General features: G+C 45.7%; 1 protein-coding gene across 1 annotated transcript; it reads left to right on the forward strand.

Moving 5' to 3' along the window:
• The first annotated feature begins 4,299 nt into the window (after nucleotides 1–4,299).
• On the forward strand, nucleotides 4,300–9,894 carry LOC116877342 (vegetative cell wall protein gp1). The gene is made up of 3 exons (XM_032874016.1): nucleotides 4,300–4,407; nucleotides 8,239–8,374; nucleotides 9,180–9,894. The coding sequence occupies exons 2-3, from the start codon at nucleotides 8,279–8,281 to the stop codon at nucleotides 9,681–9,683; spliced, it is 600 nt and encodes a 199-aa protein (XP_032729907.1). The 5' UTR covers nucleotides 4,300–4,407; nucleotides 8,239–8,278; the 3' UTR covers nucleotides 9,684–9,894.
• The last annotated feature ends 2,695 nt before the right edge of the window (nucleotides 9,895–12,589 follow it).

Genomic DNA, 12,589 nt, shown 5'->3' on the forward strand with positions numbered 1-12,589 from the left:
AATTGACTTAACGGCACAAAATGGAGCACAACAGACTTTCTTTTCAAAAATAATTTCAGAAGCAGGTACTTGCTCCACTTCCTTCTAGAAAGATGCTTTTGTTTCACACAAACACCCAGCAGATGTTGGCTTCTCGAGAGGATGACAAGCCGGGTTGGACACTCATTAAGGAGCACGAGTTTCTCTGGGAGGAAGATGGCCACAGGAGAGGGCAATGATTAGAAACAAAGTCCAGGCCCTAGTCCCAGAGGTCAACATCTCCACTGCTTGATCTTTGGTGAGATACCATTATATCATTGTGCTGCTCGTTGTCACCTTGCTTGTGGTTTGTCAATTATTCGATTAAACAAATAATTACTGAGCACCTACTACATGGCTGGCATTGTTTTTGTTCTGGAAGCACTGGAGTAAAATAAGCTCCATGATTCCTCCAGTCATTTATGTTCTGGTTAGAGGGGAGACGGTGACTAAACCCAAACATTCACACATTTCAGTGCTGACAGGCAGTAGGTAATATGGGCCCAAACAATGGTTGGCGTCTTCCCGAAATGCTTCCGACTGTCACAAATGGGGTTTTTGAATCAGAGAGGCTTAGGTACAAAGATAAAATCAATTTTCAAAAAGATTTTAAAGGAGGAGAATTCAGAGCGCGAAGCTTACCGCCATTTCTATTGAGATTTTCCTGTTGAGGTAGAGCACGGGCCAGATTACTAGTTAACATACGTGCAGCAGCAGAGGTCCTAGACAAGAGAGAGACTTCCCTGTCCAGTCATTCTGGGTGATTCTCTGCCCCTCAAGATCAGTGGTTCTGCTGAGAATGACTGTATCATGAGGGCAAACTCAGAGCCCCAGGGTTGACTGCAAAGATGCCACTTTTGCAAAAGGGATGGATGACTCAGTTGGGCAGAAACCACCATGACCTCTATAGTGACCTCACAAAAGTCTTTCAGACCCTAACCGGCCAGCACTTTGATGGCAGAAGAGCAGCTCTTAGCTGCTAGGACCCCTAACAATCGGATGAATATACATGAGCATGTCAGATTTAGGATTTTAGATTTTCTCTGCCTGAGCACTAACTACGGACTGAATACTTACTGGGAGCATTAAAGACTCATCTTAAATGCTGCCTTCTCAGCAACGCCTCCATGGCCCCCCATGTAAGTCATGGCCACTGTCCCAGCCAGTAATTCCTCTCCCCCTACCCACCTCTAGTTTTCTTCTTACTCCTTAGCATGACTCCCCGTTTCATTCAATCTCAAAGACTGACACCTGCTAGAATGTAAAATCTCTGAGGGTAACTGTTTAAAAAAATTGTACTTGGGACACTATTTTGTTCCCAGAAGCTAGAACAGGGGCACATCATAGGTGCTCAGCAAATATATTCTTTGAGTGTGAATAAAATGAATGAAGGAATGAATGAGGGGCGCCTGGGTGGCTCAGTGGGTTAAAGCCTCTGCCTTCGGCTTGGGTCATGATCGCAGGGTCCTGGGATTGAGCCCCACATAGGGCTCTCTGCTCAGCCGGGAACCTGCTTCCCCCCTCCCCCCTCCACCTGCCTCTCTGAGTACTTGTGAACTCTGTCTGTCAAATAAATAAATAAATAAATTCAAAAAAAAAAAAAAAAAAAGAATGAATGAATGAACAAACACTACCTAAGTATGGTTCTGTTGGTTGTTTCTGTTGCCCAAGAAAGAAAGTCAAGAATATATGTCCATCATTAGAAGAAATTGGAGATCATGACCTAAAATTCCTGTCAACCCTTGGAATAAAGGAAGTTAGAGACTAGAAATCACAAATAAGAGTGGAGGTGAAAGGTAAGATTCATTTATGCCGATTTTATGGTGGCTTACCGAGCAGGCTCAATAATAAACAAATGCAAGTGAACAGTCAGCGTGTAAGCTGTTTGAGGTTAACACAGTTCCCTGGTCCTCTTCCTCTTTCCTGACCTACTTCCCTGCAAGCTTAGACTTTAAACAGACTCACACTATCATTTACCAAACAGAAACCATTAAGATGCCCAGTCAAGCGACTCCACGGCTTCCACAAAGCGGCCAGGAATCAGAGCAAACCGCCATTTTCCGACAGCTACAAGGTTACCGCCACTGAATGACACATGACGAACTCTGTGTTCTAACATGAAGAGCGCCCGGAAGGTGACAGAGCTATATTGCAACAGTGGCAGTGGCATCCCAGGGACTCCAACCTGACCAAACTGACCTTCAACAATGACCCTTAATTTTGAAAGTCTGCTGTCAAAAGAACACCAGGGAAGGACAGAAAGCAATTATGACAAATGGGTGGGGTGAGAAGGGGAAGACCCAACAAAGGCAAAGACCAAGGAACATAGATATTTTGCCTAAGAAAACTGCAAGGTTGCCCAAGATACACAAATGACTAACTTCCTGTGTCTGTGTATGTCACACTTAACCACTCTCATTCTACGTGACGATAACACGAATTATCTCAGGTTTTACTATGCTGATTTGGGAACTGAAATAAAGAACGTTAGGGGACTTGCCCAAAGCCTTACCATGAATAACTACCAGACATAGAACAAAAAACCAAAAGTCTGACCAGATCCAAAGCTCCTTCCAGTGATATTTACATGTGCCATATGGGCTCAAATTAGGATGTTTGCAATTTCACTGGCAAAGTAATTTTAAGAATTTTCCCATGAGATCTGTCACAAAATGAAGGATTAAGAACCACGCCACTATACTTGCTTCCATGTTTTTAGAACACCATGCCTGGAGTTTTATGATTATATCTATTTATAAAAAACAAACAAACAAAATTATTGTACCTACATCTCCAGTATGGAACTATTTATTTATAAACCTTATATGTGCACAGCTATTCTAATATATCATGTAACTTAAAAATTCATGAAAATAGAATTTTGTTCTTTCTTCCAATAAATCATCTTGTATCCTAAAGGTACCTACCACCATACAAATAATGGTTTAGTTAAAACCTTCTATATAAAAAACAATGATAAACAAAAAAAATTATCTATCCATGAATATTAGACAACTGAATAAGACTTATAAAAATATTAATACAAACATTCACACACAGTAAGTGTAGGCACCTACCCTTAAATGATGGCAAGTCTCCCAAGTTTGGGCAAAATAAAATAGGGAGCCATGTCAGAAAACAGTCTGGCAGTTCCCCAAATGGTTCAACATACAGTTACTATTTGACCTAGCAATTCCTCTCCTGGGTACATGACCAAGAAAATGAAAGCAGATGTTCACACAGGCACTTGTGCACAAATGTGAATGGGAGCATAATTCACAATAGCCAAAAAGTGGAAACTACCCCAATGTCCATCAACTGACAGAGGGGTAAGCAAAGTGTGTGACCACCAGACAATGCAGTACTATCCGGCCACAGTAAGAAGTGATACACTGAGACGTGCCGCAGCATGGGTGAGCCCTGAAAACGTTATACAAAGTGAAACAGCCAGTCACGAAAGATATTTCATATTGATAGATACTTCTTTTTAATGAAATGTCAAGTATAAGTAAATCCATAGAGACAGAACATAGATTAGTGGAGGAAGGAGGGAATGAGAACATAAAGAGTGATAACTAAAGGGTACAGGGTACATTTTTGAGGCTCTAAATGTTCTAAAATTTACTGTGGCAATGATGACACATATCTGTGAATATACTAAAACCACTGAACTGTACACTTTATAAGTGGCATTTTTTAGAGATATATTTATTTGTTTGAGAGGGGGAAGGCAGAGGAAGAGGGAGCAAATACCAAGCAGATGCCAAGCTGAGCATGGAACCCGAGGCGGGGCTCGATTCCATGACCCTGAGGTCACAACCTGAGCTGAAACCAAGAGTTGGATGCTTAACCAACCGAGCCAGCCCAGCGCCCCTGAACTGTACACTTTAAAAATGGGTGAATTGTATGTTATGTGAACTCTAGCTCCATCTCAATAATGCTGTCCAAAAAAATGAAGTGGGAAGAAGTTCCCATCTCCCTTCTAAAAAGATCTAGGAAGCCTAGAGAGCACTGGTATGGCATGGGCTCGGGGGCTCAGAGGGCAACTGACTGTAAGTCAGGCTGCAAACACAGGCACTGCAAGTGAAGGGAAAAATAGAGCATAGATAAAGGGAATACAGAATATGGGTGCCTAAACTAGGTACAGAGAGGAAAGGGGAAGTAGAAGTGAAATTGCCTCCACTGACCTATCTGGAAAAAGAAAAGAGAAAAAAACAAAAACCAATGGCTGGTAAAGATGATATCATGAACGTGACGGCAACCAGCAATGGGGCACCGGTCGCTGGACCCTACACAATGGTCCAGACATCGACATCCCCATCTTGAAACTAGCACTGAGAGGGAGGTTCTGCTGGTCCCAACTTACAGATGGGAAACAAAATCAACACAGTTAAGTATTGTGCTTCTGTTTTTAATTTTTTCAAAAGATTTTATTTATTTATTTGACAGAGATCACAAATAGGCAGAGAGGCCAGCGGGGGGGGGTGGGGGTGGGCAGGGTCCCCACTGAGCAGGAGAGCCTGATGTGGGACTCGATTCCAGGACCCTGAGATCATAACATGAGCCGAAGGCAGAGGCTTAACCCACTGAGCCACCCAGGCGCCCCAAGTATTGTGCTTCTGTGTGATTAAGTGCCTATCCTTGAGAAGTATATACAGACGTATGTAAAAATCATTGATAGAATTTCTGACATCTGCTTTGAAATAATCCAGTGGGAAGTGCCAGCAGAAGTTATGGGTGAAACCCAATTGGCCATGTCAAGAATTGTTGAAAATGGGAGAAGTGTACATGTACTGATCCCTTTACTTCTAGTTTGAAATTTTCCATAAGCAAACTCCCTAGGTAAAAGCTAAAAAACAAGAACAAAAACAGGGGTGTCGGGGTGGCTTAGTCAGTTAAGCATCTAACTCTTGATTTTGGTTCAGATCTTGATCCCAGCTTTGTGAGATGGAGCCCAGGGTTGTGAGATCAAGACCCTGGTAGGGTTCCACACTGGGCCTGGAGTCTGCTTGAGCTTCTCTCTCTCCTTCTGCCCATCCCCCACCCCGTCTTGCACATGTGTATGCCCTCTCTCTCAAAAAAAAAAAAAAAAAAGTTAAAAAAAAACAAATTAAAGGGGCGCCTGGGTTTCTCAGTTGGTTAAGCAGCTGCCTTCATCTCAGGTCATGATCCCAGGGTCCTGGGATTGAACCCCACATCTGACTCCTTCCTCAACAGGGCACCTGCTTCCCCCTCTGCCTGCCTGCTGCTCCCCCTGCTTGTGCTCTCTCTCTCTCTCTATCTCTTTGTGTGTCAAATAAATAAATAAAATCTTTAAAAAAAAAGAAAAATTCCATCAACAGATGAATCGATAAAGAAGTTGTATAGATATATAATGGAATATTAAGCAGCCATCAAAAATGACATGTTGTCATTTGCAATGATGTGGGTGGAACTAGAAGGTATTATGCTAAGTGAAATAAGTCAATCAGAGAAAGACAATGATATGACCTCACTCATATGTGAAATTTAAGAAACAAAACAAAGGATCATAGGGGAAGAGAGGAAAAAATAAAACAAGATGAAACCAGAGAGGGAGATGAGCCCTAAGAGACTCTTAGTCATGGGGAACAAACTGGAACAAACTGAGAGTTGCTGGAGGGGAGGGGCTTGGGTGACGGATATTAAGGAGGGCACATGAAGTAATGAGCACTGGGTATTACATAAGACTAATGAATCACTGACCTCTACCTGTGAAACCAATAATACATTATATGTTAATTAACTGAATTTTAATTTAAAAAATTAAAAACAAAAAAGTTTTAAATTAAAAAAAAAGAAAAAACTTCAACATTGCTGTATCTGTCCATGTAACCTTGAGTTACCTCTCTGACCTACTTCTCTATTACCTCTACATTCCTACACCTCTATACACTTCTGCACCCCTGCATCCCCCTATACGCTTCTACTTGCACTCACTTCTTTATTCAAATTTGCCTTTGGAATGCGACTTTCCTCATCACCCTTTTTAAAACTTCATCCCTAAAATATACACTATCCTGGTTTACTGCCCTATTTTTTATTTTTATTTATTTATTTTTTTTGCCCCAGAGCACTCGTCTTCTATTATCTTAGCCATCATCATCAGTTCCTAACTAACACTTACACGGCATTTACTATGGGACTGGCCCTGTTCTAGACTTTTCTACACACACACATACTTGATCCTTCTAACAATCTATGAGGTAGCTATAACAACACTAGGACCCGAGGCATAGCTTGAAACTGGAGCATTTCACACCCAGGCAGTCTTGCTTCCAAGTTCACATTCTTACCTGCAACAGTGCAGGGATGAGGGAAAGACCTTTAAATCTCATGGATCCAAACATCTCTCCAGAATATCAAAATTTATCAAGCACGAAGGGGCTGCTGGCAATGTCAGTGACATGGGCATGCTTATACCTCCCTGGGCCCCAATCCCCACAGGGACCAAGAGTTTAAACTAAGAATGAGACCAAAACCAAAACCAACAACAACAAAAAAAAACCATTTTATATATGTCGTAGGACAGTTGAAATGATTAGACAATTGAGCCATATTGCTTAAAATACCCTCAAAATGTGCATAAACGGAAGTTCAACTCTCCTGACCCATCATATTTAAAATGGCCATCCTCAAGCTAGTTTCTAAGAATAATCGCCAAATAAAGAGAGAATAAGGAAGTACATTACATGTATTTCCTGCACAGTTGTTTTCTGACCCACTACAAGTTGCTGAAATAAAAGAATGTGGAAGAGTTTAAGGCCACCCCAACCTCTGGTCTTTAGCTCCTGAAATCAACAAGACGAAAGCATCTGCTGGTCATGGGTGACCTGCCCAAAAAAACTTTGAGGTCTAATTTACACTTACCTCTTTAAGTGTAAAACTAAGGATCCAAGAACAGAACTAAAGTATTTTTTTTAAATAATTTCCACATATTAATTGTTGGGCAGATCACATTGAAGTGTGTAGATTATTTTGGCTTTTTCCCCTTTGTCATGTTCCAGCCTATGTTGAAAACAGCAAAAACACTTGTCTCTGAAACTTCCTTTTACATACTGGAAGTGAAGACTAGACTTTTAGGAATCATTTCTGCAGTTTGTTACATACTGGAAATGTTTCTCTTTCACAGTTCACACTTCATGTTCCAGTGAGAACTACAGCCTCCGTTCAATATTCAATAGGATTGAGATTATTTTGTGGATGAGAAAACTGGGGCCCAGAGAAAGGAAGTAATGTGAAGCCCACACAGCAATTCAACAGCAAGCTCAGCCCTAGGACGTGGAACCCGGCTCCAGAGCCCCCAATCTCCCCCTCATGCTGCTGTATGTGTGGGATAAAACACAGTGCAGAAGTTAAGGAAAAAACACCAGGGTCCCAATCAAATGTAATTTTTATGCCAACCTGAGAAACTCCTTACTAGCTGTGTGACCTTGGATAAGGCATTTAACCTCTCTGTGCTTCAGTTTCTTTAAGGACTGTTGTGAGAACTAAATGAATTCTCAATCCGGCACACAATATTCAACACCATTAGTGTTATTTTAGAAAAACTTCCAGTTCAGTTCACCACAGCACAACTAAGGAGACCTAGTTTTATTACCCCACTTCGTAAATGAGTCACCTCTCAACTACTTTTAATTAAAACGAAAAACCAATCAGAGAGCTTGGTGACCTTGACAAGCTTACCTTATTTATCTTTTTAGAAAAGATACATACAATAAAACACAGAGGCATTAGTATTGCTCACGTTTATAATGGCTAGAAGATTGGACATGCTTATTTAAAAGGAACTGCTTAAATTCTAACGGTAACACAACCAACCCTGTGAATCTTTTCCTTTCCATATCAGAAATATGGATCTAAATTTAGTAACAAGGGAAACTATTTAAATTTGGCAATGCTATTATTTGTGTGCCGCAGAGGGGTGGAGAAAACCTGCGAGCAAGCAACTGTACTCTTTTCTCTAGCTCTTTACTAATCTTCCTCTAAAGATCATTTGAATTGAAATGCTGATTTTTGCATATTTATCCTCTGCCCTGACAGAGTCTTCCCGTATCAGAAAACAAGAACTCCAACTTCAGAAAGCGAAGGTTTTCAGAGTTAAATGTTCTCAGGAAGAGCATGGCAAATCAAATCTAACCCTCCCCCCACCTCCCACTGGTCACTACCAATTTTCCTCAACTTTCTTAGCCTCTCCCTCAGGCCCTAAAGAAGAGGAGGAAAGCAAAGTTCCTGTCTCCTGATGTCACACTGTGATGCGCAGTGTCAGGTAGTCGTGCTGGGAAGAAGAACTACTACAACACACGGAGAAACAGACGCATCCCGACATTTTGGACAGGTAAGCAGGAAAATTTGCCTGCACTTCCCGCGGCCTTAAGTCCCCTCCAAATGAGGTTCTGCCGGCGGCCAGGAGGGAAGTGTGGGGAGCAATGCGGTGATAACCGTCATTTACAGAAACCACTCTACATACTTCTCAAAACATTCCCCTCCCTCTTTACAAATCATCCAATGTGGTAGGGCAGGGATTATCGCTCTTCTCACACAGGCAAACAGATTCCAGGAGGTTTCTTGACTTGCCAAAACCTCACTGCTATTCGGCCTGAGGACAGAGTATAGGAAACTTGAATTTGCTGACCCTCAGCCCTCTGAACTTTCCCACCCCATCTGCAATTCAAACATCCTTCCAAGTTCCACGGCAATCACGTAGTAAGCACAGTTCTGGAATATGCCCCTTCCTGCTAGTCTTAATTTCCATTTAGGGCCGAACAACCCTTCTTCCGAAGGTTCTCCACGTTCTCCAAGCTGACAGCATCAGTAGTCGCAGGAGGTGGGGGTAGCAAACCTCACCGCGCAGCGACAGCTAGGCTGGAGGGGGCGGGGGTGAAATGCAGCAATTCCGCTTTTCCCGCTGCAATCTCAGCAGGTGGACTTGACATGGGCGCTCGACCACCCAATATGCCGCGTTCTCCCGCTCTCACCCAGCTCGGAGAAGTAGCAAAAAGTTTGGCTTTTGCCACCAGCTAACCCTAGGTTTGGGTGTGTTGGGGAGGAGCTCCTCCGCGGGCCTTCGCCATCTGTGTGCGCGCTTTTGGGTAACCGAGAAAAGCCAACGCGCTGGGAACACAGAGCCTGGGTCCACGCAGGGTGCAGGCTCTGTGCTCTCTGAAAGTCGCCAAGCGATAAAGTGCCTGAAGGTCCCGCTCCCGAGCCTTCCGGATCCAAGCCGAGCTCACGGTCCCTCCCTTTTGCAAGTGAGTTCCATAAAAACCCGCCACCCCGCGCAGAGGAGCCCCTTCCTACGTTTCCCCCAGGGGCCTCTGCACTACCCTGCCCAGGCAGGGCCCCCCCCGACTCGCGCAAAGCCTCTCCCGAGCCCCTCGCGCCACCTCACTTCTCCAGCAGCCTCGCCCCGCCGGCGTGCCCCTGCCTCGGGCTCCCCTCGTACCCCGCCCCGCTCCGACAGCCTCCCCTCGCCGGCGTGCCCCCACCCCGGGCTCCCGTTGCGCCCCGGGCCGGGGCCGCTGCCTCACCCCAGCTCGCCAGGTGAGCGCGGCGCGTGGGCTCCAGCTCGCGCGGATCGGCGTGCCAGGTCAGCGCGCGCCGCCGCGGCGGAAAGAGGGCGCGCGGAGGGGGAAGCGGCGCCCTGACGCTGCCACGCCACCACCACCCCACCCCCCGCCAAAATCCCGGGCTGCCGCCGCAATCTGAGAAGGCCCCTGGGGTAAGCGAAGCGCCGCTCCCGAGCCTGCCGCTTGCTGGGAGACGCGGAGGACGCGAGCCGGCACGAGCTGGGGCCCCCGCACTGCTCCAGCCCCCGCGCCCGTGTCCCCGGCGCCCACCTCCGAGCCCTCGGTGACCGCGGGCTGGGACAGCCGGGAGCAGCCGGGCTCCCCTCTCCCCGGGGTCTTCCCCGAAATCAGGCCCTGCCTTCGCTGGGGACCCAGACGCAGTCGTGCTGTCGGGGGCTGAAACACGGGAGGAAAACGCAGACCTGGAGGACGACGAATTCCGGGCCCCAGACGCCCCAAGCGGCGGTTTTAGCATCCGTGCAACTGCCTGAAATGGGGAACGGTCCTCCTGAGTCACTGGGATTTGTCTGCATAGAACTCTGCGCGCCCCCGCGGGGGCCTAAAACTTAACCCGAGCGTGACCTCAGCTGGCTGCTCCACGGGGAGTCCCACTCCGAGGACTTTACTGGAATTCGTCCCACCCCATCATCACCTTGTATTCTTGAGGCGAGGGTTTGCTGTCCCATCACAGCTATGCTGCGGGGGTCGAATCCAGATCCAGGTGGATGCTGGGGAGAAGCTGCCAACCAAAACAAAGTTTCCACCATTAGAAACCGAAGCCTTGACTTAGTTTCCTAGGGCAGAGTGCACGACGTCCCTTCGCCCCTAGGGAGCTTGGACGCACTCCAGCAGCGCCCCAGTCTCTCTTGGGGAAGGAATCTCAGAGTTGCCTATCCCCATAACAACAGGTAGGTGAGTTTGTCTGGGATTACTTAAAAGAATACCTTCTGCGGGGGTAAAACCAACCGCATCGTACCCGCCTTAGTTGCTTGGCTTTGTCCTGTGTCACTTCTAGGTTGTGGAACCAAGTCACAGGTGTGTTGTCCTTTATGTGCTGGAAGGTTCTCTGGAACACCCCCTCCCTGGCACAGCCTAGATGGAGTGGCTAAGGGACAGCTCCAGGCAGTCTCTGCTCTCTCAGAAGACATTGGGATCCAGTATCAAAGCCAGTTGATAAACTAGCTGTCAACCACCCCACCTTTGCTGACCACTGGCTGTTTGGAGACCAGAGTTGTTTGGACCTGAAAGGACTGTGGATTTGGGGGGTTCTGTCTCAGGAATTCAGATAGGCTGAAGGCAGACTGGGAAGGGCTTACATTAAACTGGAAGGAAGGAAGGGAGGGAGGAAGCAAGAGAGGAAGGGAGAAAGGAAGAGAGGAAGGGAGGAAGGAAGAGAGGAAGGAAGAGAGGAAGGGAGGAAGGAAGAGAGGAAGGGAGGAAGGAAGAGGAGGAAGGAAAGAGGTGAAAGGATGGAGGGTTGTCAATGAGTGCAGCTCTCCTATGTACCAGATACTTTTACAAATTATTTTGAGTTATCCTATCAACATTCCTGCAAATAACAAATCATCTTCTTCTATTTCACAAAGGAGAAATCTATGTCGTAAAGAGGTTAAGTTACTTCCCCAAGGTCACACAGCCAGTAAAGCACAGTCAGACTTTAAAGATCAGTGTCTCAGGGCGCCTGGGTGGCTCAGTGGGTTAAAGCCTCTGCCTTCGGCTCAGGTCTTCATCTCAGGGTGCTGGGATAGAGCCCCACACCGGGCTCTCTGCTCAGCGGGGAGCCTGCTTCCTCCTCTCTCTTTGCCTGCTTCTCTGCCTTCTTGTGATCTCTGTCAAATAAATAAATAAAATCTTTGAAAAAAAGTAAATAAAGACCAGTGTCTCTAACACCAAACCCTGTGTCCATTTTCCACTATGTTACTAGCAAGACACAGAAAAATAATGAAATCAAGGGGCAAAGCAAAAGCTTTCCCAGGAATATATAAAAAAGGAGAGGGATCAAGAGGAAGAGGAGAGAAAGAATGTTATGCAAAGTAAATCAGTCAGTCTACTGGTCAAGAAAAAGTCAAAATACAAAAAGCAAACTGTACTAAGTGGTAGCCTGGACAAGTCCAAGACAAGAAAAGCGTTCTTGTAATGGCACTAGAGGAATTTAGACCAAGATGGTAATATTTGGTCAGTTCCTTTTGAAGTCACTTTAACATCATCTTCACCAATAGGTGAGTAGGCTGGCCTACGGCCTGTTATGCGGACATCCTATAAATTTGGACATACACATTCACCAGTCACAGATAAGGAGGCGCATCTCCTGGAAGAGTGTCTCTACAATTAGAAAGAAAGCTCAAGGACAGATTTCTTTTCAAATAAGAAACACTAAAAACCTACTGGAAACCTCTAGGATTAGAATTCTGGAAGTAGAATTTCCCAAGTATTAAATGCTGAGGATGGGCTTTCCAAGACTGCCTAGCCAATTGTTCGATTCTGAGAAAGTTACTGATAAGTACTAGCCAAAAACCATTCTGGAAAAGCAGAGGCTGGTTTTCATTTTCATGGGGAACTTCATCTTCCAGGTCACAGGATGCTCCACTCCCCAGGGCCCAAGGGCAGTGAAAGCCTTAGGAACAACTCACCACTTCAGCTGGTCAGGATTGTTCCCAGTACCCATTGGTCACACACAAGGCTCCACTGTGGCCAAGACAGCCTCATAGGAGACTAGAAGCCTGGCAGTTGCCTGCCCCAACCCAGCCAGACCTCACAAGAGCATACTATCTGTTTCAACTACTTGTAGGTATACAATTCAGTGCCATTAAGTCTGTTTGCAATAATGTGCAACCATCACCACTATCCATGATTTGTGCCATGAGTGGGGATGCATCCCTGTTTTTCAGCTCAGCTAATGAAGTCAGCAAAGGAGAAACCAGTCTCTGGGCAAAACAGGAGGGAAACAAGATGAGTGGCATAATCAGCTCTGGAGAGGAGCCTAG

Source organism: Lontra canadensis, unplaced genomic scaffold (genome assembly GCF_010015895.1).
Source record: "Lontra canadensis isolate GAN:19392208 unplaced genomic scaffold, GSC_riverotter_1.0 scaffold51, whole genome shotgun sequence".
Classification (NCBI taxonomy): Eukaryota; Metazoa; Chordata; class Mammalia; order Carnivora; family Mustelidae; genus Lontra; species Lontra canadensis.

What these genes read in the sequence shown, in the direction of transcription:
- LOC116877342 (XM_032874016.1), top strand. Translation starts at nt 8,279, where the DNA reads ATGTCACACTGTGATGCGCAGTGTCAGGTAGTCGTGCTGGGAAGAAGA. An exon ending in CATCCCGACATTTTGGACAG is followed by an intron (nt 8,375 to 9,179) that starts GTAAGCAGGAAA and finishes GGGTCCACGCAG; the next exon opens with GGTGCAGGCTCTGTGCTCTC.